General features: G+C 53.6%; 11 protein-coding genes across 11 annotated transcripts; 7 read left to right on the forward strand and 4 right to left on the reverse strand.

The window, feature by feature from the left end:
* Positions 1–598: 598 nt before the first annotated feature.
* Positions 599–1,323, forward strand: AYL99_03300 (hypothetical protein; the record flags this gene model as incomplete). The annotated part of the gene is made up of 3 exons (XM_018834816.1): positions 599–666; positions 757–845; positions 902–1,323. 3 exons carry the CDS (start codon positions 599–601, stop codon positions 1,321–1,323), a joined length of 579 nt encoding a protein of 192 aa, XP_018694466.1.
* A 352-nt stretch (positions 1,324–1,675) lies between these two features.
* AYL99_03301 (hypothetical protein) lies at positions 1,676–3,439 on the forward strand (the record flags this gene model as incomplete). The annotated part of the gene is made up of 2 exons (XM_018834817.1): positions 1,676–1,965; positions 2,404–3,439. 2 exons carry the CDS (start codon positions 1,676–1,678, stop codon positions 3,437–3,439), a joined length of 1,326 nt encoding a protein of 441 aa, XP_018694467.1.
* A 194-nt stretch (positions 3,440–3,633) lies between these two features.
* AYL99_03302 (hypothetical protein) lies at positions 3,634–3,990 on the reverse strand (the record flags this gene model as incomplete). The annotated part of the gene is made up of 1 exon (XM_018834818.1): positions 3,634–3,990. The coding sequence occupies one exon, from the start codon at positions 3,988–3,990 to the stop codon at positions 3,634–3,636; it is 357 nt and encodes a 118-aa protein (XP_018694468.1).
* A 171-nt stretch (positions 3,991–4,161) lies between these two features.
* On the forward strand, positions 4,162–8,103 carry AYL99_03303 (hypothetical protein; the record flags this gene model as incomplete). The annotated part of the gene is made up of 3 exons (XM_018834819.1): positions 4,162–4,447; positions 4,481–4,652; positions 5,940–8,103. 3 exons carry the CDS (start codon positions 4,162–4,164, stop codon positions 8,101–8,103), a joined length of 2,622 nt encoding a protein of 873 aa, XP_018694469.1.
* A 656-nt stretch (positions 8,104–8,759) lies between these two features.
* On the forward strand, positions 8,760–10,989 carry AYL99_03304 (hypothetical protein; the record flags this gene model as incomplete). Its single annotated transcript, XM_018834820.1, has 3 exons — positions 8,760–8,909; positions 9,005–9,882; positions 9,948–10,989. 3 exons carry the CDS (start codon positions 8,760–8,762, stop codon positions 10,987–10,989), a joined length of 2,070 nt encoding a protein of 689 aa, XP_018694470.1.
* A 2,096-nt stretch (positions 10,990–13,085) lies between these two features.
* AYL99_03305 (hypothetical protein) lies at positions 13,086–15,269 on the forward strand (the record flags this gene model as incomplete). The annotated part of the gene is made up of 1 exon (XM_018834821.1): positions 13,086–15,269. One exon carries the CDS (start codon positions 13,086–13,088, stop codon positions 15,267–15,269), a length of 2,184 nt encoding a protein of 727 aa, XP_018694471.1.
* A 518-nt stretch (positions 15,270–15,787) lies between these two features.
* AYL99_03306 (ATP synthase (E/31 kDa) subunit) lies at positions 15,788–16,599 on the reverse strand (the record flags this gene model as incomplete). Its single annotated transcript, XM_018834822.1, has 3 exons — positions 15,788–15,938; positions 16,005–16,513; positions 16,570–16,599. 3 exons carry the CDS (start codon positions 16,597–16,599, stop codon positions 15,788–15,790), a joined length of 690 nt encoding a protein of 229 aa, XP_018694472.1.
* A 653-nt stretch (positions 16,600–17,252) lies between these two features.
* AYL99_03307 (hypothetical protein) lies at positions 17,253–19,049 on the forward strand (the record flags this gene model as incomplete). Its single annotated transcript, XM_018834823.1, has 2 exons — positions 17,253–17,294; positions 17,364–19,049. 2 exons carry the CDS (start codon positions 17,253–17,255, stop codon positions 19,047–19,049), a joined length of 1,728 nt encoding a protein of 575 aa, XP_018694473.1.
* A 1,168-nt stretch (positions 19,050–20,217) lies between these two features.
* AYL99_03308 (hypothetical protein) lies at positions 20,218–21,213 on the reverse strand (the record flags this gene model as incomplete). The annotated part of the gene is made up of 1 exon (XM_018834824.1): positions 20,218–21,213. One exon carries the CDS (start codon positions 21,211–21,213, stop codon positions 20,218–20,220), a length of 996 nt encoding a protein of 331 aa, XP_018694474.1.
* Positions 21,214–21,720: 507 nt separating this feature from the next.
* AYL99_03309 (40S ribosomal protein S23) lies at positions 21,721–22,367 on the forward strand (the record flags this gene model as incomplete). The annotated part of the gene is made up of 2 exons (XM_018834825.1): positions 21,721–21,982; positions 22,189–22,367. The coding sequence occupies 2 exons, from the start codon at positions 21,721–21,723 to the stop codon at positions 22,365–22,367; spliced, it is 441 nt and encodes a 146-aa protein (XP_018694475.1).
* Positions 22,368–23,255: 888 nt separating this feature from the next.
* Positions 23,256–24,874, reverse strand: AYL99_03310 (hypothetical protein; the record flags this gene model as incomplete). Its single annotated transcript, XM_018834826.1, has 3 exons — positions 23,256–23,471; positions 23,544–24,318; positions 24,375–24,874. 3 exons carry the CDS (start codon positions 24,872–24,874, stop codon positions 23,256–23,258), a joined length of 1,491 nt encoding a protein of 496 aa, XP_018694476.1.
* Between the last annotated feature and the right edge of the window lie 224 nt (positions 24,875–25,098).

The raw sequence follows: 25,098 nt of genomic DNA on the forward strand, positions 1-25,098 counted from the left end.
AAACAATTCTCCCGGGTCTTCTCAACCAGTCCATCTTGCGGGGCTTGCAGTTAGTTTTCTCCCGCGTGTATGAAGGACGTCGGATTACTCAACATCAACTTTGCGACTGGGGAGCCCCAAGCCTTGTCTACCACGCCTTGACCCATCCTGGCCCTCAGCTGGAGACATGAAAATTGTTGAGAACGGATCTGAAAGACCTTGTGATTGATTGGGGCGCACCATTAGAGGGAAGCCCGTCCTCCGCCTGGGAGGCTTGTGACTACTATGAGACCACCGGTGAGCTTCAGCTGGAGCACATACGAGCAACCAGTCAATCCACATTCTCAAGTTCCGCTCCCCTCAAACGGGACATTCCCGACTGCATTGTCAGTGGCGAGCTTTGTTCGAGTCAGGCTGCTCAAGTTTCGTTGTGGCCTTGCCCATGAGGAAGGAGTTCAACAACACGATGGCGCGGTTGAGCAAGTATAAAAACCGATCCATGCCTTCTGCATCCTCTCCGATGTGCGTCAGCCATCACACTGTAAGATTGTCTTTGCTGTGTGACTTCTGTTCGACCATCCCGTATTGCTCAGCACACCTGATCCAGCATTCCCTAGACATGTCATTGTCCACCAATACGGCCGACACGTATGGCCCGAGCGTCAATGAGCTACTTGAACGCAACAAGTCAGTGTCCTACAGAGGCTTCAGATGCCTTTATATTTCTGCTCCACCTCTTCTCACTGTATGAGCATTCGACTGATTTTGAAAACACAGGCAGTACGCTGCTGGCCACAAACCTATTCCGTCTCTGATGGCTCGCACGGGAAATGATCCTAAAGTGAATGGCCCCCATGTACTGATTGGTAACACCAACCTACCCGGTGAACAGTTTGAAATCAGTGTAACTGAAAGCCTCCAGTATCATGTCTCGACTCTCGCGCCAATCCGGTGACCTTCTTGAACGCCGGAATCCGAGAATGCCTTGTACTGCGCAATGTGGGAGGCCGCTTCGCCTCGGCCTCAGGTGACATCGCCGCGCTCGACACTCTCTTCCACGTTTCTCAGATCATCCTCGTTCATCATACCAACTGCGGTGCATCGCACGTCACCATAGAGCAGGTTCGTGACGGGGTCCACCAGAAGAGACCTGACTTTACGGGATTTGCAGAGCTTGAAGGGAGACTGCCGATGAAGGAAGATAACCCCAAGTCGTTGCTGGAAGACTTGGAAAGAGTCAAGAAGTGCGGCTTCCTGAGGAAAGATCTCATTGATGGCGTTGTCGGGCTGTGGCTCGATGTTGAAACTGGGCTGGTGAAGAGGGTATATCCCGAGGACAACTAAGATCCAGCAGCCTTCCTTGCCGATTCCGTGGACCACGGGCTCCCGAGACACATTAGCTAGCTGTCTACAGCATTGGATACCCTTCACATCGCTCTTACAACACAAACTTTCTTAGCTGCATCTCCACGAAGAGGATAGGCTCTCGAGGTGGGTTAGCAAGACAACGTCTCCATATTCGTACGTCTCCTCCGCAGACAAGCATCGATCAACTGTCTCACTCTGTACACGCAAGCTGTGACGAGCCCAGAACCCATTCTCTGTATAGCTAGACATCCTTTCTTAACGTGGACATAGCCCGTCCCTTAAACGTCCCCCCCGGAAGCCAACTTTCGTCAATCCTTGGACCAACACGATGGCGGCGATCCACCGCAATGGTCTCTTTCGCAACATGAAGCCGTGGAGCGACGACGAGCTCGAATTGCTCAACAGGTACAGCGTGAACCTCAATGGCCAGTTGGAAACGCGAATTTGCTTCTTCCACAATCAGAAACAGACACAATGTCTTCGTAAGGTAAGCAGTCAAGTGCAGCAGGAAGCCCATCGACCGACGGTACCGGTGGAGGATGTTAATCAGAGAATCTTCATGGATCACTACCGAAAGATGCGAGGGGACCCAAAAGTTTCCAAGTCTTGCATTCTCATGTGAGCAACAGAAGCCATGACAGTCACAACGCAAGTCGCAAGTCGCAAATGGAGCTTTCCTGAGGAAAGGGACCTGACAACGGAATGGCGAGGAATGGTACACCAGGAAAGTGCCTAACATAGTTGACCGCGCAGTCTCCAAGTACAATTCCTCCTCTCTCACCATCATCCTCTCCCAAAGATCGAAGGTCGACCTGTCTTCCAGCTGTCTCTTTCGTACCAGACTCAACGAGTCCTGGTAGCTTCGCTTAACCTGGTGCCTGTGCAGCCAATGGGTTACATCGACCTCACTGCTGCTTGTACGACCTGATCAGACGAGCCTCACCAACCCATTCTGGCTCTTTCCCGCCTTCGGACCTCCCTCAAGCCAATCTTTCTACATCGAGGCCTCTATTTATCTCACTCACTGAAACCCTTCTTCCAGCTGATCTTTCGAAGCAACCTCCACTATCAAGTCCCTCCTAGGGCATATGTGATCGAAAATGCTCAGAATCTTCATAACAGCTATTCGCAGTACAATTCAGATAAAAATCACATCACATCATGGCTAGCAATCAGTGCCCAACGCTGTGGCTTTGCCCTGAACTTCCAAACGGTGGAAGAGTCGTCTCATACATACAAACTCAAAGGAAGAGCGAGGATCCTGGCAAAGCAAGCCGCAAAAGCAGAGCGTCGATCGCTCGCTGGCACGATCCTGGTGAGAGACTTCCTCCCCATGGCCCAACGAATCACGGCTTTCCAGAAATCATTTGTACAAGTTCCGGACAGCTTTGTCAGAATGCTCGATCGAACCATCTCCTTGAGGAAAGTGGTTGCGTTTGCTCAGGGGAACCATGGCGGGACAGGGACCTCTCACACCTCTGCTGACTACAGATCTGCCATGGGACACTCTTTCTTCACTTGCACCCTTGAAGAAGTCAGAGAAGCACTTCAACCCCTTATATCAACAGCTGTCCGGGAGGGGACCAAGACATTTAAGGGTACCGCTACTGAAGACAATACCCCGGCAAATCTGACAAACATATTCTCTATCCTTCACGTCGAAGAACCTTCAGAAGCCTTTCAAGAGAGCACATTACGATCAGCACACAGACGAAATTCCCAGAAGCCGCAAAAAAGCTACCAAGCAGCGGCCGCCGATGATCTCGAGGAAGATATCTTGGGACTTATCTGTCTACTTACAGATTTTGTGCAAATTCGCACGGTCGTCTCCGAAACTTGGATGGGTTACAAAACTGGTCTTTTCGATCTTGTCAGCGCTTCAATCACCACGAATACGGCATGGAGCTGGCGCGTGGCCTGGAAGAAGCACAACAGAAGCTATTTACTGGTAATGGAGAGTCGAGACCTGAGGAAAGTTCTCTACTCATATTTCAGTTCCGTTTGTGGGGCCCAAAATCAGGGCCCGGATTCCAGGGAGTCCCCTGGTGATGAGCTTAACTTTGCCATGTATAACTTTGCAGATTGCTTATAGCTGCCGACGTTCATGCTCTTAAATGAGTATCTGGGACTGTACAAAGGACGATCGATACCATCGTTCAGACCTGGGACCTATGGCGTGTACGATGCATCGGCCGACCGCTCGAAGATCTTGGATCGTGAGAAGTACCGCGAAGACAAAAGCATCCTTCTGGAGATCCTCCCGGACTTTCATGTACTTGCACGAACTCACGGAAGCATGCCCGGCTTCGATGAACTGAAGCGAGGTCTTCGCGAAGCATTCGGGACACGGCAGATCTGCCTGTGGTTGTGTTTCTCTGCCAGATATTCCTGGACATCCATCACATCCTGCGCGAGCAAATTTCCCAGGGGTTCAAAGACCATCGCTGGGTTGGCGATCATATACAGCTCACGCTTAAGTCCACTCTCGAATTGAGTCGGGAATTGAAGATTGACCGGCTCACCTGGGTCGAAGAACTTCTGGGGCAAGTTATTGCTGATGTGGACAGCAAGTGTGGGACTGACATAGTTGAGGAAGCTCGGGTGAAGATTGCAGAACCTCGATGCTTCGAGGTCGGGAGGCATCGCCTTCAAAGGAATCACCCTGTTTTGAGTGGACTTCTCATGTACCGGATCAAATCCAAGTCTTCCGAAGCCGGGATGAAGCATGGGAAAGCTTCAGGCTCGGCCGTCCTCGCTGCTCATGTGTACAATGCCGTCTGGCGAAACAAACTTCTAATCTGAGTGTGGAAGGACATGGAGCTCCTCATTGCCCTTCAAGGTGAGAGACACTTGTTTGCCGGAAAACGTTCAGCTTCGTGGGACCAGTACTACCGCAGCATCTGCCACGCGAAAGGTTTGACAGCCGGATTATTTGCCAGAGATCGGAGACCGCAAATCCCATTCTTTCAGCCAGCATCGTTGATGGGGCTTGCTCGGAGCCTGGAGATGCGGCGCGCCTGTGATGCGCCAAGACATCGTGATGGCGAGGAGCGGGCGAACATGACTATGCAGCCTCGGCAGGATGTGGAGAGGATCATCAGTAAGAGTACTTCGCTGTAGACGGATTGTACAGAAGAGGATTATCCGTCGGGAATCAAGCACCATGCTGAAGTTGGGGCGAAATCGCGAGTCAAGAAGAAGCCGAAGCCCGTGCAACAGCAAATCACCATCCCAGAACTCCTTCGTACTCTCCGGCTATCGTTGCAAAGCGAGATCGTGGAATTTTCATTCGACTACCATACCTTGTACCGCCAATGCTGGGCGATATTGAGGGCGACAGTAGCCGCGATGTTACCTTGCACACGTCCTTACCTCCGTGTCAAGGGTCTCGGAGAAACACAGAGGATATCGACTGTGGCCCTTTTTATTTTCTCCATCATGAGCCACGAAGAGACGCTATCAAGGGAGACTGGACTTGACATCCTATTTCAGGAGGGAGTCAATACACCTGCTCAAGAGCTGTTGGACATAGCGGCGGACATGTGACAAGTCTGATGGCGCTGTCCTCACCGGGCTACAGCTATCTCAAAGATTAGACCCCAAGGCGATTCAGACGGTTAATAAGATTTGCCAAAACATTGAACCTGATGGCATCCAGAAAGATGCGACGACGGTTTGCCCAGCGAGAATGGACAATTTGCCAGGTGAGCGCTACCCGCTGCAATAAGCAGGTGATCGAGAGGACACGATCCCACTTTTACTGGAACACTCGATACGACTCTTGACGAGAAATGGATCTATGGGTCTGTCTGCTGTGAGCATGCTCCATGAGCCTCATGTTTCCGCCATCACCGCTTGCCAGGAGCGGTATCCCAGTCGCTGCATGCATGGAAATCAAGGTGGAGACAACACTGATCCAGGTGGACTCTGCATAGGTAGTACTGTGCTTCGTAATTGACGATCAATAATGTGATCCCGTTGTCGTAATGCAGCAGCAGGGCTCTTGGTTGTACGGTATATTCGTCCACCGAAGGAATCTTACAATCGGCTGGGCGGTGACTCAGCAATCTTCTCAAACTCGCTGCGAGAAAGGCCTTCCATCACTTCATCCCATCCTATTGATACTCCTGATGCTGTCAGATCTAACACCACAAGCTCAAGCACGTGTGCTGTCTCATTGGGCCGAAAGGACACCTCCAATCCCGTGCATCCTTCAATGATCTTGACGCCTCTGCCCGGGCTACAGGCACGCTCAGCAATGGCCGTGCTTGATTCGTCCGGTTCAGGGCTCAGCCTTGCGATGTATCTGGTCCCTTCCTTCATCATGTGGTCTCCATGTACGATCCGAGCTTCGGGCAACAAGGGCGGCATGCAAACAGACGATGATACTGATCGCAGCGTCTGCTTTGCCTTACGAAGACTGCTAGCGAATGACGACCAAAGGAACGGATGGATTTCTGAAGGAGGTCACAGACACCATCTGAGCTACCGCAGCCCCGAGAACCTGGGTTCCCAATTATGATAGCTACATCAGTGTCCGTGCAAATCCACTGCGAACATATTGCGAAACACTTCAGCCTGACCTGAACCAGGATACAACGCACGTCTGAGACCGCCCAGCAGCAAGAATACGAAGAATCTATCATTCGCAAGCACTACCCAGAAAGCCAGCGAAGTCAGGAGCGAAACCATCTTGCTGACCAGCCAGAAATGCCCGAGGAAAACGACGACCAAGAAGTGACCATCGAGAAAGGTGGCCCTTCTTCGACCGGCCAGAGCTCGACAAGGGCACGTGCCAAGGTCAAGGGCAAACTCAAGTCGTTCTGGAACAAGACCGTCGTCCCAGCATTTCCCGAAGCTGTGGCAGACATCTCAATCATCAAAGCCGCGTTGAAGGTCGAAGCGACTATTACCAAAGAATTGAGGGACGCGACGAGGCATCCCGAGATCGCTCAAAAGGCCACGGTAAGGAGAGGTATCGAGTTAGCTCCACAGGAAATACAATTTCGTGAGCGGAGAAAGGTCACTGTGCGCGATGCCTTTTGTCGTTATCTCGATCTCGACCCGTCCGAGGTCCACATTGATGACGTGCCTATCGTCGCATTGGGCGGGTCAGGAGGGGGATATAGGGCCATGATCGGGCTTCTGGGATATTGCGAAGAGATGAAGCGGACAGGGATGTGGGATCTGTTAACCTATGTTGCTGGCGTGAGCGGCAGTTGCTGGGGTCTTGCCGCATACTATACTTGGGCCGGGGCGAGCATGAAGGCCGTGATTGACCATTGCCAGAAGCGACTGCATCCTCATCACCCTTTGTCTCCCGAGGCTGTTCGGGAGGTGCTCAATGCCCCTGGTGGCCCGGCAAAGACGCTTGGCCCCTTGGTCCAGAAGCACCGTTCAGGCCTTTCAACGGTGGCTATGGATTTGTATTCTGTCTTCACCACTGGTCATCTGTTTCTGAACCACGATCCTGCATTGGAGCCCCCCGGCCTCCGTGAGAGTTTTGGTGTCAAGAAGGAGGTGGCGGGGCTCCATGAGAACTGGCTGAAGTGGTCATCGGCCAATGTCCATCTGCTAGACGGCAGCGAACCGTTTCCCATATTGACCGCAATCCGGCATGAACGGCCTTGGAAGGACTGGGTGGACAAGGAACACCCCTTCAAGAATCAAGATCCAAAAACGAAGGAGCATCAAGAGGCGCAGGACGCCTGGTTCAACTGGTTCGAAATCTCACCGATCGAGGTGGGATGTGACGAGTTGGAAGGTTGGTGTCCAACATGGGCATTTGGCAGACCGTTCGAAAAGGGCCAAGATACGATGCAACTTCCCGAACAATCTCTGGCATTGTTGCTGGGCCTGTGCACCAGTGCGCCCGCAGGACCCTTGACCTCTTACCTAGCGACCATCAAACGCAGCCTTCCAGCGGGATTTATTGGAAATTCCATCAATGATATGGCCAAAGGAATCGCACGCATGTGGGGACCAAGGGGGAAGGAAGAATTTCAAGCTCATCATCCTCTCCATGCCGTCAATGAGCACAATTTCATGTTCCACTTGTCCCGAGGTGAGAGCAAGGACAAGCCGTCACCACCGATCGAGAACTCCCCACGGATTCACCTGATTGATTCGGGGATGGACAACAACTGCCCGACATATGTCATGTTGCACCCTCACCGGCGAGTAGATGTGATCCTGAACATGGACGCTTCGAGCGACGTGTTGAAAGGCAGTTTCCAGGAGCGGGTGGACCAGATTGCGAGCCGACGGTGTCTGAAATATACGAAACGCCACCCTGAAGTGGAAGCTGGCACTGACCCCAAGGACCCGGACCGCTTCCAGGGCTTATATGCCCAGATATACGACGGCAGTATCCTCGAAGAGAGGCCCGAGGAAGTGATTGACTCTTACGGACACAAAGTGACCAATCCCCCGGCACCTCCATGCCTCCACGAGTCGACCATGATATATCTCCCACTGCTGCCGAACCAGGGCGCGGTGGCCGACTTTGATCCGTCGACCGCCAAGTTCTCCGGCTCGTACAACTTGGTGTGGACGGGTGAGCAAGTGGAAATGCTGGTCAAGGTGTGTTGTGCCAACTACAAAGCCGGCGAACATGCAATCAAGACTGTGTTGAGGGAGCAGTGGCAAAAGAAGAAAGCGGCGAGAGAAGCAGCCATTGGACCTGCTGGTGCTGCTGGTGCTGCTGAAGTGCCTGCCCAGTGCGCGTCCGGGGCATTTGTGCATCCTATCAGGTAGCAGAATAACGACTTCTCTCCTTCAGGTGATAGAATTGGTACGCCTCCTGGCACTGGTCGACGCCCGATGTACTGCTTCAATCGTCTTTCTTCTTCCACCTTGTAGGCAGTCCCAAGACTACAGGAGAGAAACAAGCCTTTGGCCTGTAAGACCAAGAATCTCGCCCGAAGTTCGACCCGGCTCAATCGAGTGACGAGGTTGTCGATGGAACGATGAAGTGACACAGCTCCAGCCAACGCAAATTTGTCTAGACCTCCGGGGACGCCTAGGGTCTGTCACCGGCAGCACCTAGAGTTTACCACTGCGAACGCCTGGAGTCTAATACCGCGGACCGGCTAGTGTCGACCACCAGTGGACGGCTAGAGTACACTCCTCGGCACTAGACCTTACTTGGAAGTGACCGACAGTTGTGACAGCGAACATTTGCTGACTTCAATGGCTGATTCCAGGGCTCGGCCTCCCCAGCTCTAGAATCTGAGTTTGACGGCTTCCCCATCGTCTGGTTTTTTTGCAGGGCTCGACATACAGGGGATAGCTCCCCGCCGTGTGGCGACCGCCGTTCCTCATAACACCGAGACAGCACGCGATGGGTTGTGTATCTCCTCCAGTTTTGGTGGTATATACCTTGTACATCGAATCCCGTGTGGCCTCCCAGAATGAGCGGGATGCAGCTATCTCGGGACACCATAAGCCCTCTCAGCCAGCAAAGGAATCCATCAGAGGTCGGCGCCGTCATACCGGCATCGGGCTCCAAGCGAAAGTATACATCGGCGGCATGCGAGTATTGTCGCTTCAAACGAAAACGTGTAAGTCTCTTCGCCCGCCTACACCAGCTGACAGAGCTGCTCTGTGCCTTGGTTGATGGAGGTCATCTCAAGCTAATTCGTTCTTGTGACCCCAGTGTGATGGCCAGCCTCGCTGTCGCTCATGTGTCGACGCCAATAATCAGTGCGTGTATCGCTTCAACGACAAGAGGAAAGCCAGTGTCAGGCAGGAGGGCATCCAGATCCTTGAAGCACAGAACGAGGAAATGCGCTCTCTGCTCGAAGTGCTCAAATATGGCAGCGACAACGAGTCCCTGGCTGCTTGGCAAGCTCTCCGTTCCCCCCACCAGGATACGGCACGGCGTGGATCGTCCTCAAACCTCCTTCACGACGTGTACGGGGTGCGTCTCCCAACTTTGCCTTCTCTGTCTCCGGAAGACCTAGAACAACTTCAGGCAGACCGAGGCAGTCGACAGTCTCGCTCTCAAGCTCTACCTTCATCTTGGCCGATGCTGAGGTTCTTTAACTACCCGACTGCCTTCTCCCCCAGCCAACTACCGCCCGAAGTTGAGATTCGAAAGGGAACCGAGATATGTTTTCAAGTGACGGCTGGCTTGTTCCACATCATGACCATAGGCGAGTTTGACGAGCTTTGTGACCTGGCTTTTCGGACACAATCGCCACCGAATACTCGCGTCGTAGCCAGAATTTGCGCAGCGGCCGCCGTCGGAGCTCATTTCAATGTGGACGACACCACGGGAGAACTTAAAGACGCTCTCTTCAAAGCCGCCCTCCACTACATGCCTGAGATGGTTGATCTCGGCAACCTGCAGACTATGAAATATCTGGCTTGCCTGTGCGCATACGGCATGATCGACAAGAGGAAGAGCACTGTCCGGCTTATCCAGCTCAGCCTGCAGCTCGCCCGGTGGAACTTGGCTCTGCCACAACACGAGCTCAACGGGGAGGCCTCTGAGTGGAGAAGGCTGTATCAAACAACGATATTCTTTGAATGGTCAGTCCGTGTTAAATGCTTTTTCACCAGCCAGCCCCCTCGACTGACTGACACTTCATATGTAGTTGGCTGTCGACATCGTTGGGCTACACGCCTGACCTCGGTGGAGAAATTGAGTTTCCTCAGCCCATCACAGTTACCGCAGTTGGACTTCAAGATGACAGCGTGACGCAGGTCAAGGCTAAAGAAATCATCGTGCTGCGGGCTCGAGTCTGCAAAGCGACCTGCGGGCTCGAACCACCCACCGAACAGATAATCGAGGACCATATGACGGCCCTTGAAGGCTGGTATCAGAAGCTGCCTCCCAATATGACTTTGACGGTTTTGCTGAATGGCGATGCCAACCCTCTTACAGCGGCACAACAAGGCGCGCTCCTCCTCTCCCACGCCATGTACTTGGGCGCTGTCATGATGCTGCATCGACGGGTCCTGGTGGCCGTCTCGGATGGTATCCTAAGCCATGGGGCAGAAACCGATCTCGGGAGCACGCTTTTGCAGGAGCATCTGGCACGTTCTGTCGAGGCGGCACGCGCCATCGTACGTATTTTCATCCTGCTCCGCTTCGGCACGGCCACCACAAACATGCACGTTCGGTGTTGGATCTGTGTTTTGGAAAGCTACACAGCATGCACCATTCTTCTGTACAATATTACTCTGAGGACCATCCAGCACGCCGCAGAACGAGCAGAGACACAATTGGACTTGGAACGTGTGACAACCTGTCTCGGCATGCTTGAGGCATCGGGATTGGTGGACCGAGTGTCTCAAAAGATGTCGGCGGCACTAGCAACAGTCCATCATGCTGTGGTGGTTTCCACGGGTCATCAAGTTTATCCAATTTCGCCACCGGGCGTCGAGCAAAGGAACCATTTGCACAGTCAGTTCAGCGACACGACAGGTTCAGGCCTCGAGCAACACAACTTGTCACCACCTCTGCTCAGATCGCCGCCTCTGGGCTGTCTCTCGGCGATTCAGGCGTTCAAACGCGCCACCGATATGTTGAGGGACCCATTTGGCCATGGCCTAGACGCGGGATTTCGCCTCTTTCCACGGAATGTCGGCGCGCAGGCCTTGGACTGGTGGTCTGTTGCTGCTGCTGCTGCGTGAAGCAGACGAACTCTACGATGAAAGCTACGTTGTTGATTTTGAGATACCCGTTAATTCTTTCCCGATGGTCCCCCCTGCTTTTCTGAGGGAGCACAGGACATTTCAGATGGCAGAGGGCCTTCATTTCCAGAGGTCATTTCCACAAAAGTTTACTCTCATATGCTTTTACAAAATGTAAAGTTAAGGATGGGACGGCATGTATAGGATTATTTATTGACATAATATACGGTTCGTCGGGTCGGGTCAACTAAAAGTTACGTCCTTGGCTTGCTCTGACAAGTAGGCTTTCCTGATAACACGCCATGCACGGCCGACATGGGATTGAATCTTCAGGGTGAGGTATTATTCCCCTTGTCAGATGGTGTCTAACCGTAAGACGATGCCTGATATGAGCCCAGCACAGGCGATGGGAAAGTGAGGGTTGGAGTCCTCTACATAGCCTTTAGGGACATCGATCCCCACGATGGGACGTCTTGCTCCAGTCCCTCCCCTTCCCTGTCGAGTATGCGGTTGTGTAACAGGGAGGGGAGGGGGGAACACTACAAAAACGAGCGTACTTCCTGGCTTGTCCATGAGATTGTACAGTAAGGATGCTGTTTTTTGTGTGAGCAGTCCGTTGCTTCACCGCACGCCCATCATCTGTGCAGTTGCGACGAGGCTGCACTGCGCCATTCCACAGAATGCCGCACAGTAATACTGGTTGGTATTACGGCGAAGTATACGAATTGATCAAACTTTTTCTTTCTGTTTTCCTTCACTCCCATCCACAACTACCTCGTACTACTTGCTTGACCTTGACCTGAAACTCGCCCACTGCCCAGTCACTCACTCTCTGTCTCTCTGTCCCTCTCCACGATGTCCCATCGGGAGGGAAGGAAAAGCAGAGTTGAGCCACCTGAACCAACGCACCGTCACCGTGATGCTTCTCTCCCTCGGTGTTCGCTGCTCCCTTCGTTTCCCCATTTTCTCCGTCCCCTCGAGGGCCCCCCTTGTTGTTATTTTCTTGTTGTCGATGTTGTTGCTGGCTGTTTCCATCATGTCCTACGCAGGATCTTCCCCCAAACTTTCAATGGAGATGATGCTGTTGTTCTTCTCGACGAGGAGGAGGAGGAGTAGTTTCCCCTGTTTTTGGGGGACTCTGCTCGGGCGATGGTAGAACAAAAGAAGAACCCCCGATTCTGTATCTGCTGTGCTGGACCCTGCCCCCCGGGCGGAGAATGAAAGTTCAGTTCGTTTTGATATCGGACAGAAAAATGAAAAGAAAAAGCGGAAATATAGATACCTACGATCACTTGTATATATTTAGCTGCTTGCAAGACTCAAGACACGCTTTGAAAGCCCAGTGGCACCTGCGATGGACATTTTATCTCTCGGCTTTTTGATTTTTACTGTACTTATATATGCATTCCTCGAACATCGGCTTTCATAAACCTCCTGGGTGCTCACAGCGATCAACACGACATTCAGATCTTGTAAATCGCATGGGCTCACAGACCGACTACCTGTGCTCTTGCGGATCCACATGAGGCCGTGACTGGCATTTATCTTGACTATGACTCATGTTAGCTTTCCAAACACCGAGTATTGAACGAGGTAGACGGCAAATGATATCGCGTGAAACGTCGTCTCATGGCTCCTCAGGATTTTGACTCTGGCGGATAATTAAAAAGCCCGGTGGCAAGATCGAACATGATAGCTAACCAACAGGCTTTGCGGGCCTGGATGTTCCCCCAAAGTCAACAGTTCAGGCGCCTATTCCGGGCGCCTGTTGAGTATTTGGGCAGGCTAGTAGGTTTCTCCCCAGGCTAGTCTGGTAACTCAGTGCACCCCGCCAAGCCTCACTAGCCTACTTGCCTCCCCCTCCCCCCCCACCTGCTCCCAACTGGCATGTTTAGCGAGATGTTATTACAACGCGTGAATGTCGGCGGGTGCGCGTTGCCTATTGCTTCCTGGTTACCCTTTCCCCCCACTCACCCACAGCGACCTCAACATTGACGAGGCCTTCATCCTTGACATGTCGCGTTCTTTCTGACGATATCTCCGACAGACGTTCTGATATGTCATGTCACATTTAAGTCGGCCCAATGTATGGCGCTATGAGACTGATCAGTGAATTTTTCAAGCCTCATGTCAAGAGCACAATCCCGGCCAAACGACCGTCTCCCTCGACCGAAGAAGAGCCGCAGGAGGTAGCACACTCGCGCAGGGATGGCTCGGACACGAACACTCAAAGGGCGGCAAAGAAGACTACCGATGGATATACCACAAAGGCGCCTCCTTCCTCCGTGCCAACACCCAAGTCGGTGCGCTTGGGCTCGGGAACCCCATTGTCCGTCCGTCGCCGCCGAGCTTCCTACTCAGAAGATCCGATAGCGCCTCCTTCGACGTACAAGAAAGCCCCCATACTGGGTGCAGATACCCAAGAGGATGACACTTCTAGGAATCAGGGCAAATATATCTCCTTCAGCGATCTGTCCAGTTCGTCGCGCGCCGTCGTCAGGGATGGTGAATTGATCGAGATCCTTGCCTCCGATTCCGATGATGAGGGCTCACTGGGGTCACTCGGGGATTTTTCGTGGAGGGACAGGGACTCGGGCTCTCAGAGTATTCCAAAGTCGTCTGCCCCAAAGAAGGAGACCAAAGTCAAGGCCGAGCACTCGTGGAAGCCCTCTTTCTTTATGGCGAACAAAATGTTCGACACCCAGTACGACTTCGTGGGCATAGACAGAATAAAGGCTCTGAGTCAGCGGGCAAAGGAGCTCCGTTCCGACATCAGCACATTAACGGCCGATCATTTCAGCGATGAAGAAAGGGAGAGAAATGTCAAGAGAGCACGGGCAGACGTCGCCGCAGCAACCAAAGCAGCAGAGCCAGTCGGTAAGCCAGCACTCGACAAAACCCTTCTCGCCGCCGTTGTGACCGGTTCCGAGGAGGACGATGGCCGTAAAGTCGCCAGAATTATGGGCGCCATTAACCGCACGGAAGCTCTGGCATCTGACTCAGTCTTCTTGTTCTTTGGAGTCAACGGGTTGAACGACTGGCATGATGAAGATCCCGCTGAGCACCCCTTCCCCCCTGATGCCATTCCAGATCATCTATGGCGGGACGGGGTGAACGAATCCAGGCTACGAGCCTACTTATCAGGCTATGTGAGCGATCTCGCGGCACGACGCTTGATCTCCGACGATGCATTGAATTGGACATTTGGGAACATCGTCCTTGAGCGACAAGACGAAGCACGACAAGCATATGTTCGATGCTTGCAGAACGCGAGCTCGTCGTGGATAAGGGCCAATATCCGCGCCCAAGACGTCCAGACCGTTTTCCAAACTCTAGGAGCTGAACCCACCAGTCTCCAGGATTCCATCGAGATAAAGCCTCGACATCAGCTGCTGAAGGAGCCTGCGCAGCGCAATCCGAAATATCTGCTGGCCGTCCTGGATCTCTTCCAGCACATCTGTGCGAATATGGGTCTTCCGGCTCTGAGCAGTCTGGCTTCTATAATCTGTCGGCTGGCGATCGATGGCGAACTGACCAGTGATGGGCGAGTTTCCTCGAGAATTGACGCGATCCTGGAAAGGCTGCTCTCCCTGCCCAACCCGGCAATGTGTGCTCATGTTGCAGATCGAATCCTGTCTGATATGGGGCAGCATCTGAAAGATGCCGTTCTGCAGGCACAATTGCTCTCTCATATCCTACCTAGTTCGCTTACCGCATCGCGGATACGCATCCGCCTGGCGCAAGCTTTTCTGTTTGGAGTCGACAACAGGAAAGGAAGTGCATCCGGTACTCCCAAGATCTCACTCCACACGCTGGCTGAGTACGTATCAAATTCTCCCGACTTCAACACCAGGCTCCAAACGAGTCGTAGCGTCGTGGACTACACTGCCCTCCGGGCTCGCACTCATGTTCTCGACATCGCCATCTCAGATGGTGGCCGACCCGCCGAATTCCCCTCCCGCTCGGCTGAACAGGCTTTCAACAAATCCGTCGACTGTCTCGCGGATGCCATCAATGCCACATTTGTCGCGATCGGCGACGCGGGAGCCTCGCACATGACCCGCACGGAGTGCAAGGGCGCCTTACAAGCACTGTACTGGCGGTTATTATACGGTGTCCGGACGGTGTCGAGACCAAGCCGGCGTCTCTTCATGGATGCTGGCAGGATGAGAGATGCCGAGGAAGTGGAATTCGAGGAGAGAAGTAAGGAGTTTATGAGCCGATTTTTGGGGAAGAAGCTAGGGAAACTTCCGGAAAAGGGAGGTGAAGAGGAAGTATGAGCTAGGCAGGGCAGCTGGAGGCTTGGAAGGACTTGATGCCACAGCTTTTCCGGACGAGGATTTCACGTTTCTATGTGTCAGGCTTCGTGCAATGCTCCGGCAGCAGAGGTTCTTCTGGAAAAATTGGGGTGGTCCGTTCATGCGCATATGGTATCAAGGCGCCAGGGCGTGTGTGGGGGTGGACATGAACGAACATGTATTTTGACGATTGATGCCTCCCTCATTAGCGTCTTGGGGAGACGTGAAGATAAGAAAGAGTGACCACTTCATACAGAAAATCTTCTTTCAAGACGCTCGCATTGTATTCATTCGCACACCCGATTCGGACCGTACCTAGTAATACCCATGTCTACCGTGCGTGGTGGTGCTCGTGTCTCCCATGCAATCTATCACCGGTAGAAGTGCACGTGGAAACGTACTGATACCACGCCACAGGCACCCTCTGACCACGACGGAGGAGACACCTCCATTGATCAGAACTTGATCTTTTTCCCCTTGTGCAACCAAGTTCCTCTACTTCAGTCATGGAACTTTCTGTTCTCGTTCTCGCCAAACAGTGTCGCCCTGATGCTGGGAAGGGCCTCGGTCTCGAGTAGGTGCAGTCTCTCTTCGAGAGTGTTGTTCAATTCGATCTTGCCGCCACCGCCAACGATGAAGACACCGCCGGCCCTGTACACGTACGTATGTTAGCAAAAGAAATCACCTCTCCTGGGGAACAAAGGAGCAAAGACGTACGATTCCTCTGGTAACCATTCCTTCTCGTCCACCACGGCCTGGACCTCACTGCCCATCTTCTCCTTGTACTCGGCCTCGGCCTTCTTCGCGGCACTCTGCACCTTGTCTTTGTCTGTCTTCCGACATCTCAAGGTCACTTTCTTTTCACAGAGCAGGTACAAGCCCTCCAGAATCAACCCCTTCAGCACTTCGTCGTAGTTCTTGCTCTTGGCCCCCGCACTCGCCAGCTTCTTCCTCGCCTCCTCGAACAGCTTGTCCAGCAGCTCCTGACGGGCGGAGAGGACCTTTATTCTAGTCTTGTTGGCCATGGTGGAGCGGGTGATCTGCTGGGACATGGATGCCTGTTTGAACTTTTTCTCGTATTGACTGTCAATCGCGGCGATCTCTTCGCGGACCAGCTTCGACTTCTCGATTGCGAACTCTTCGTCCGCCTTCAGTTGGATTTCCCGGGCCTTCTCGAGAGCTTCTTGCCGGATGAAGGCTGTCATTTTTTTGAGCTCGGCGGCGACCTGGACAACCCCGTCAGCAGTTGCTGCGGAGGGGGAAACGGAGGGCTCAAGCATACCTGGTCGTCAGAGAGCGCGTGGGACGACATGATTGCGGTTGTTGGTGCAGGGAGACCACTGGTGGAGATGAGAAGGGTAGGATCAAGGGGGGCCCTGTTCCAGAGAGACAGAGCTGGTGTTTGGTGGTGATGGTCGTCTTCGTAACCTGCTGCTGCTACTGCTGCTGCTGTTCGTATCTGAGATAGAGGGAATTGGGACTATTCCAGAAGCTGGCGTTGCAGGCAAGTTCAGCTCGGTTCAACAATTTGCCGTGGACTCAGAGCTCTGTTGAGAGGGTGGAAACTGTTCCCAAGGGGACACGAAACGTTCAATTCTAGTATTACCAGGTTATGCAGCAGGTCAATGCAAGGCTGTAATCAGTTGGTGGAGAGAGTAGTACCGAGTAGTGAGTGAGCTCTTGGTGTGGACGGTGACAGCTCCCGCAGCCCAAGCGAATCGGTGACGTTCATCCTCAGACCCTTGTGGCTCGTTCTCTTCCTCGCCTGCACCTTGCACCTCACCACCAACACCATAACCAGTTACTGCCTTATTCAACCACGACGAACCTCCCTCCAACCATGTATATCCCCGTCTGCTGAATTCCAATCCCTACAACTTCATGCGCAGAAGCCCAAGATGAGCGGCTCAGTTGAGCAGCCCTTACGCATGCGCTTCTGCACATTTCCTGCCTCGCTTGACCGCCATGGGTCAACTCGGTGACATCTCGCCTCAGGGCACCATTGCTGTCCGCCCTCCCCCTTCTCTCTTCTCCTCTGTGAGATAATCGTCCTGTCCTGGCTAACCTCCACGGTAGATTGGGATCTTCGTCGGCCTCCTGTCCACTTCTGTCCAGTCCCTGGGTCTGACCCTCCAGCGAAAGTCGCACCTCATCGAAGATGCCAAAGACCACTCCGAGCCGCGGATCCCTCCCTACAAGAGACGACGATGGCAATTGGGCATGTTGATGTTCATCGTGTCCAACTTGGTGGGCAGCACAATCCAGATCACCACGTTGCCCTTGCCTGTGCTCTCGACCCTACAGGCTTCAGGGCTGGTCTTTAACACCGCGTTCGCCACTCTCTTGCTCGGCGAACCTTTCACCCATTTCTCTTTTGTGGGCACAATCCTGACATGTTCGGGGGCGGGCTTGATCGCCACGTTTGGGGCGATTGGTGAGCCGGCGCATAACTTGCACCAATTGCTCGGTCTGCTGAGCAAGCGCAACTTCATCGCCTGGATGGTTGGCACAATGATGGTGGTCGTGGCCACCATCTTGTTCGCTCACGTCCTGAAGATGTGGTCGTCCCACAAGCGGATCGTGGAAAGTCTGCCAAAGAGCGAGAGACCTCGAGAAGGATCATCCAGTACTGACCGCCCTCGCATCCTCTCTCGGTCTTTCACCGCTCAACTCCCTCAACCGCTGAAACTACGTGTCAGTCGTCTGCGGCTCGCGCGAGGCTTGTCCTATGCTCTGATCTCGGGCATCTTGTCTGCACATTCTCTTCTCGTGGCCAAATCCGCTGTGGAGCTCCTTGTTAGGACCATTGTCGACCACAAGAACCAATTCGACCGATTTCAGTCATGGCTCATCCTGGTGGCGCTCCTCTTCTTTGCCTTGACGCAGTTATATTACTTGCACCTTGGTCTTCGGCTGTGCAGTACCAGCGTATTATACCCCTTCGTGTTTTGCATTTACAACATTATTGCAATTCTAGACGGCCTGATTTATTTCCAACAAGGATCGAGGTTGAGCTCGCTCCATGCAGGGCTGGTGGCGTTGGGTACGGTTATACTTCTTTCTGGTGTTCTGGCATTGTCGTGGAGATTGGATGATACGACACCCGCAGAAGCGCCCTACCAGACGCCCTCCCCACGAACTCCGCTGACGCCAGGAATGGGAATATTGCGGTCACCCGTGGACGAAAGGGCTCCACTACTATCAACAGGACGGAAGAGGAGCTACACCGCTGATTCAAGACGATCAGTGGACGAGCAGGCGCCCCTCGTTGTTAACCGTGCCCGCCCGCCTACACTTTCGATTCATGCACCGCCACCCGACACTGACACGGAGGGTATCTGGGCAGAGTTGGACGACCAGGAGCGCCAGGATGATTACCTTGCATCTCTGCCTCGAACGCCGTCGCCCTTCCTGGCACACAACTCCATGACCCGTCAGAGGGGCGACTCGGCCTCCTCACAAGCTATTTCAACAGAGAGCGAACACAACTCGGACCCGTCAAAAGTCGTCCCTTCGAAAGATCGACACATATCGTCTCAAGGGGGCAAGGATGCCCATCGAAGGCGAAGCAGTGCTCCCGGAACTGGTCGGCGCGAACCGACCCATTCTCAAGTCCACGCCCGTCATAGAAGTACATCCGTTCGGTTCGTCGACGATAGAGACCAGGGAAATGATAGTAACGGCGATGATCAACTTGCACGACAGCCTGTTCGTAGTCGATACGATTACAGTGGCGCTCAAGACAAAGAAAATGGACTGTAAGAGGGGATGAGCTTCGGGTGGTTCGTGAGCAGTGGGGATTGAGCGCATGGGCATCTGGCTCGTCACAAGAGGCGAAACTACCGAATAAGCAGCCCCAATGTGATACATCTGTGCTTTGAATATGGATGTTTCGAGGACACGGCATCTGCATGGCGCGTTTATATCTTCTATTAACGGCCGTACGGGACCAGGCAACACAGACCCAAAGTAACTTTTTTTTGATCATGGATCTTGCCAATTGATCTGTCTCGTTCTGTTGTAAGTGCACCACCAAATGTGGTCCAGACACCACCAACCACCAGAGACCGCCTCCTGGGCTGGAGTCCACTCTCCTTGTAACCCGGGTACGTGAACTCGAACGTCTTCGACGTATGGTTTACACATACCCACCTACGCAGGTACTGACAGGGGCGCTGTCGTCTCCTCTGGTCCACTCTACCCCCCTCCCTCCCTCCAACCGATCCATTGTACACAGACACCGGGATTGGGCCCGTCCCAAGAGACGAGTGAGTGAGTGAAAGCAAGGGGGGAGGGTAGGGAGGAGGATTGGTCGGCGGTTGCCATTGTCCAGAGAAGGACGGCAATGAATGTATTGAATCCGTCGTGCCAGCAAGCGTCTTGTCAGTATCAGTGCCCCTTTCTCTGGCTTTTGAGGCAAATGCCAACTTCATCCCTGCACGACACCAGACTCGCGATGAAGGCGTAAATAGCAGAACGAGCTCGATGTCTCCAGATGTCAGCCGGCTTTGTGTGGCGTTGCTTGCCTTCGTCTTTCACTGTATATGAGAGAGACCGCGCGAGCAGGTTAGGGCTATGCTAACCAAGCGATACGTATGCAGATGCTGTGCTCCTGCCAGTCCAGTCCAGAGCATGCCCGTGTCGAGTCCCATGTCGCGGAGAGACGTCGAGTTCGCTCGTGCTTTGTGTACTAGACGATGTGCTTCACGCGCTTTTTAGACATCTTCGTAGCGCGCCCTCTTAGCCGGAATAGACCCGTGCTTGCGGCGCAAGGGCGCTGAAGAGAGAGAGAGAGGGAGCTCATCTCTCCTCTAATCATTCTGACCCAGTGCACACTCATCAAAATATCCATGTAGAACGAATAGATAATCTTTGCTCGTGTCCGTACCCCAGAACAGTCCACGTTGTAGTCAAATGCCCCAGAGTACGTTCAGCCATCCTTCCTCACAGGCACAGGACTATCCGTCATGCCCGTCCGGTCTGTGGCCTCGCCTTCCGTGTCACTGCCGCCGGTTTCATTGGCATCGTCCGAATCCTCGCTCGACTCGTCCCAAATCTCCCGACTCTCTCGTTCGACTCGCCTCATGGCGCCGGCGACCTCGTCCAGTTTGCTCACCACGTCCAGCACGCCTTTGTTGACCTGCGAGAAATACCGGTCGTTGGCCTCGCGCCGTTGCCGCGCGAGTTGGATGTCCCGCTCCGTTTCTTCTTCGAGGTTCTTGTCGTTCGTAAACGCGCTGGGCTTCCCGTCAGGGGATCCTGCGTCCTTGACTGTCGCAGGCGAGGCCGTCGTGCCGGTGCCGGTCGCACCTGTGCCCTTTGGTGGCCGTTGGAGACCGGATGGCGTTGCGGAGGTCTTGTTCTCCAATGTCGCGCCCAAGTTCGACTCCTTCTGCGAGACGATGTCGAAGTCATGGTCCAACGATTCGTCCGCCTCAATCTTCGCCCACGTCTTCGCCAGGGACAGTTGCGCGGTCCGTAGCTCTTCCAATGCTCGTAAGTGAGACGAGCCAAAGACGTGAGAGGTGTTCATGGCCGAGATCTCCACGTCTGCGAGTGTCTTTTGCATCTCCGCCCAGAGCTGCTCGGCGCGCTGGTCGTCCCCATCTGTCCCTGCGGCAGGGGGACGTAGCTGAGATGGCGACGTGCCGGAGAAAGACGGGGCGGGAGGAACTCGAGACGGGCGGATAATCTTGCGCTGGCCCTGTTGGGCGCCTCCTTCGGCCTCGGTGGGAGGACGGTCGGGAGGGACCACGAGGGAGATGTGCGATGCATTTTTGGACGGAGGGCCTTGGAACAGCGCTGGAGGAGGGAGACGGTGCACGGTCGTTCGCGTGGTCGTGGTGGTGAGCTTGGGTCGTTCAATCCCGGACGCTGCCGCTGGCACTTCTAGTTGTCCTGGTTTCCTCGCAGCAGATGATGCCATGTTTGTGTCAAGGGTGGTGAGTTTGGGCCAGAGAGCCGTGCCCTCGCCGCTCCTGGAATCAGTTCGAGTCTTGTGCTGTGCTCAATGCGTACGCAGAGTAATATGTGTGGAGTTGGAGATGGAGAAAATTGGCACGTGACTGGCAGCCGACTGCGCCAATGGTAGATTCCACTCCACCGTACCAGGCTTTCTGCCACTCTTCACCGCCCTTTTCACGTCTTGGCGAGGCGCACCAAACTTTCTCGAATTCTGCGGGCAACTCGTCAATATCGCCGTCGCCTTGATCCCACGATCCCAGCACCGCTCAATCTCCAGACTTTTCTCAATCCATCTGCTTGTCACAGTCGCCCAGTACGTACAATTCCCTTCTCTCTGTCTCTGTTCTCGCTATCGAAGAGAGTACGACACGAGAAAGAAAAGACGCATTCTTCAAACTCATTGAACATTTCTCTACGTCTTCTTTTTTCTCCTCGAAGCTAATTCATCTTCTTGCTGTTCGATCTAGACATGACAAACAGAGGCAAACCCCGTGGTCTTAACGCCGCGCGCAAACTCGTCGCCGCCCGCAAGGAGGGTCGCTGGGCCGACCTGCACTACAAGAAGCGTCTCCTCGGCACCGCCTACAAGTCCTCGCCCTTCGGTGGGTCCTCGCACGCCAAAGGCATCGTGTTGGAAAAGGTCGGCGTCGAAGCCAAGCAGCCCAACTCGGCCATTCGGAAATGTGTCAGGGTGCAGTTGATCAAGAATGGCAAGAAGGTCACCGCTTTCGGTATGTTCTCGCCCATCGGCGCCTCCACCCTACCTTAAAAAAAGGGAAAAGGAAAGAAAGAGAAAAGGATCGAAATCTGGATGTGTGAAGAGACCAGGAGATGGGCAGTTTGGAAAACCAAAAACAGAAACTCCCCATCTCCTAGATGGAAGAACTGGCTCAGCAGTTCCAGAATGTTTTTTACTGACAAAACTCACCAATCACAGTGCCCAACGACGGCTGTCTCAACTTCGTGGACGAGAACGACGAGGTCCTCCTGGCCGGGTTCGGTCGCAAGGGCAAGGCCAAGGGTGATATTCCCGGTGTGCGGTTCAAGGTGGTCAAGGTGTCGGGCGTCGGCCTGAGCGCTTTGTGGAAGGAGAAGAAGGAGAAGCCCCGATCGTAGACGCATCGAACTGCTGAGAGGAAAGTTGGGAAATGAGAGTAAGGGAGTAAGTCGAGTGGTGGCGTGGCAGATGGGGAGAAGGAAGGGGACAGGGACAGCTAATCTGCCTCCCTACCTATCTTCCTTTCTCCTGCTATGCTTGGGTGTGAGAGCGAAAGGAAGGATGAAAACTGGGGGGGCTAAAACACGGCACAGCAGAGAAACAACGATGACTTGAAGAAGAGCAAAGGAGAGATGCCCGTCTGAAAAAAAAGCCCAAAAACAAAAACAAGACCAAAAGATAATCGAATCTTCCTGTGCCCATCCATCCTCGCGCCTTGGATTGGGCCAAAGAGACTTGCTTGCACATTGTCGTCGGATTGGGAAGTTTGAACCCGCCAAGTCCAGGAAGCAGACATCTTCCTGCTGCTGCTGCTGCTGCTGCTCATCCTCCTTGTTGATTGTGTGGCAGAGTCGAGTCTTCATGTCCCATGGGACTTCTGAGAATGGCTATCTCGATAGAACGATCCTGGTCAGAATTCAAGGCCGAACCGGTCGCATCAGACAAAACCCGAAAAAGCACCATCTCGTAAAGGCTTGATTATTCTGCTCAATGCCCATCCTTGACTAGAATTATGATGCTATGTGTAATTTTTCAAAAACAAACAATGTACTTTTCGGGGTGTTTTTCTCACTCGGACCCATGCCCGCCCACAGATGTGTTCGGCCTCTAATGAATGAACGCCCATACCTTGCTCTTGTTATCTTCATGTCCTGCTCTTACAGCCCTTCAGCCGACGGAACAACAAGAATGTTACGTAGAAAAGATGTTGGTTGAAAGGAAAGCGTAGAAGCCATGGCTACCCACATGGTCCTCCAACCGAAGAGTAATCCCATCCATCACTCAAGTCAATGCATCACATCCATAGCCTCTCGCTTGGGCTCTTCGACGTCGCCCTTAGCGGCCTTGCCCTTTCTCCCCCGGATCGAACCCAAGGGAGGCGTCTTAAGCCCGAATATATCGGATTCTCCATCGTTGCTAATGGGGCTTCTAGCCTCATCATCCTCGCTGCCTTCAGGGCTGGCAGCCTGGCTATCGCGCAGGGCCCGTTTTCCCCGCATCATCTGTTCAGAGACACCTTCGTCAGTCATGTAGTCCAAGTGAAAGTATCCAGATCAGGTATCTTCATTGCTTACCCATGATTTCACACCTCCAATCAACCCCAGGCTATACCCCGCGGCAAAGTCCTCGCTCCTACTGAGCCTACCAGGGGAGTCGCTTCGCTTCTCTGGGTTCAGGGCCGTCTCCAACTGCTTCAGTTGCTCGACCGTGGTCATGCCACCGCTGAGGAGCGGGCTCTTGAGGCCTGGATCGCTCAATTGTCTGTTAAACGGAGCTGGACTCGCGGGTCTCGAACTGGCATTCGTCCAGAACGATCGCAGGTCGCGGGATATCTCTCCGCCGGCCGTGACCCAATTTGACTTGACGCTGTCTCTCAGCTCCTGCATGTGCCTCTTGAGATCAAGTTCGTTTTTCTTGAGCCAGCTGATGTTCAGCTCCTGCCGACTCGTCCCTCTCTTGAGTTGGCGGACGATATACTTTTCATAGTCTCGGACAATCTTGGTGATGATGCCGGTAGTGGAGACTCCCTCGGTGCGCTGCGTGACGAGGAACTTGCCCTCCTTTTTGATAGGGGCATAGATATCATCCCCTTCGTCGGCGCCATAAGGTTCGTCGTCGTGCGCCACATAATCAATCTTATGCTTTTCCAAGAACTCTGGCGTCACAATCCAGGGGCAGTTGGGAATAACTTCGTCGACCCATCGACAATGGCGAAGCGTCTCTGCCCTTTCTGCTCCAGTGAGCACGGTCAGGCCTTTGCGCTTGTGTGTCTCGGCGTCTCCCGTGACTCCGACTATGAGGTAGGTGTTTGGGAATGCAGTTTTGGCCTGTTCAAGCTGGCGCATGTGCCTGGACAGGAGATTAGCGCTTCCACGTCCATTAAAGCGATGTCTGAGGTGGCTTACCCAAGGTGGAAGAGATCAAACACTCCGTCGGCGTAGACTCTGACAGGCCTACCCACCGGTGGCGGATTGGTCTTGTACCCAACAGGATCCCTCAAGCCTGCTTTGGGGACGTCCTCCATGGTGTCTCGATCGTCATTGACAAATGCTTTCTTCATGGAACTTGTGACGGCTCTTTGCCTTTTCCTCGCCGTGTCTTCGATCTCTTGGCTGTCCACAGTAGTGCTCGAAGGCTCGCCGGGGTCTTCCTCATTGGCAACATCGTTTCCAATCGCTCCGTTGGACTCGACCGCTTTAGGGATGGACCGGGTGCGAGCTCGCTTGCTAGGCGGCACGGTGCCGTCGATAGAAGTACTCGAGGCATGCTTGCGATTCCGTAGATTGTGCGAAGGCGAATCAGCCAGCTCTTCACCTGAAGCGTCGCGCGACGACGGTTGTTGGAGGTCGGTTGGGAGGGCCGTCCTTTTCCGTTTCGCGGATGACGTCGATGATGGCGACGACATATTGGGCAGATGTTCAGAGTCCCAGGCAGCGTTCAAGTTGGTACATGTACAGTAGTCCCATGCCAGGAAAGACAGGAGCAGATAACAAGTTAGCAGGAGAGAAGAGACAGAGTTTCCAGCAACAAGGTGCCAAGATCCACAGTGAGAAACAAATTTCGGGGATCGTGAGAAGCGAGAAGAGGGATAGGCGCGTTGGAGTTGGCGTGATAGTCAGGATTTATCAG

Source organism: Fonsecaea erecta (assembly GCF_001651985.1).
Source record: "Fonsecaea erecta strain CBS 125763 chromosome Unknown Scaff3, whole genome shotgun sequence".
NCBI classification, from domain to species: domain Eukaryota; kingdom Fungi; phylum Ascomycota; class Eurotiomycetes; order Chaetothyriales; family Herpotrichiellaceae; genus Fonsecaea; species Fonsecaea erecta.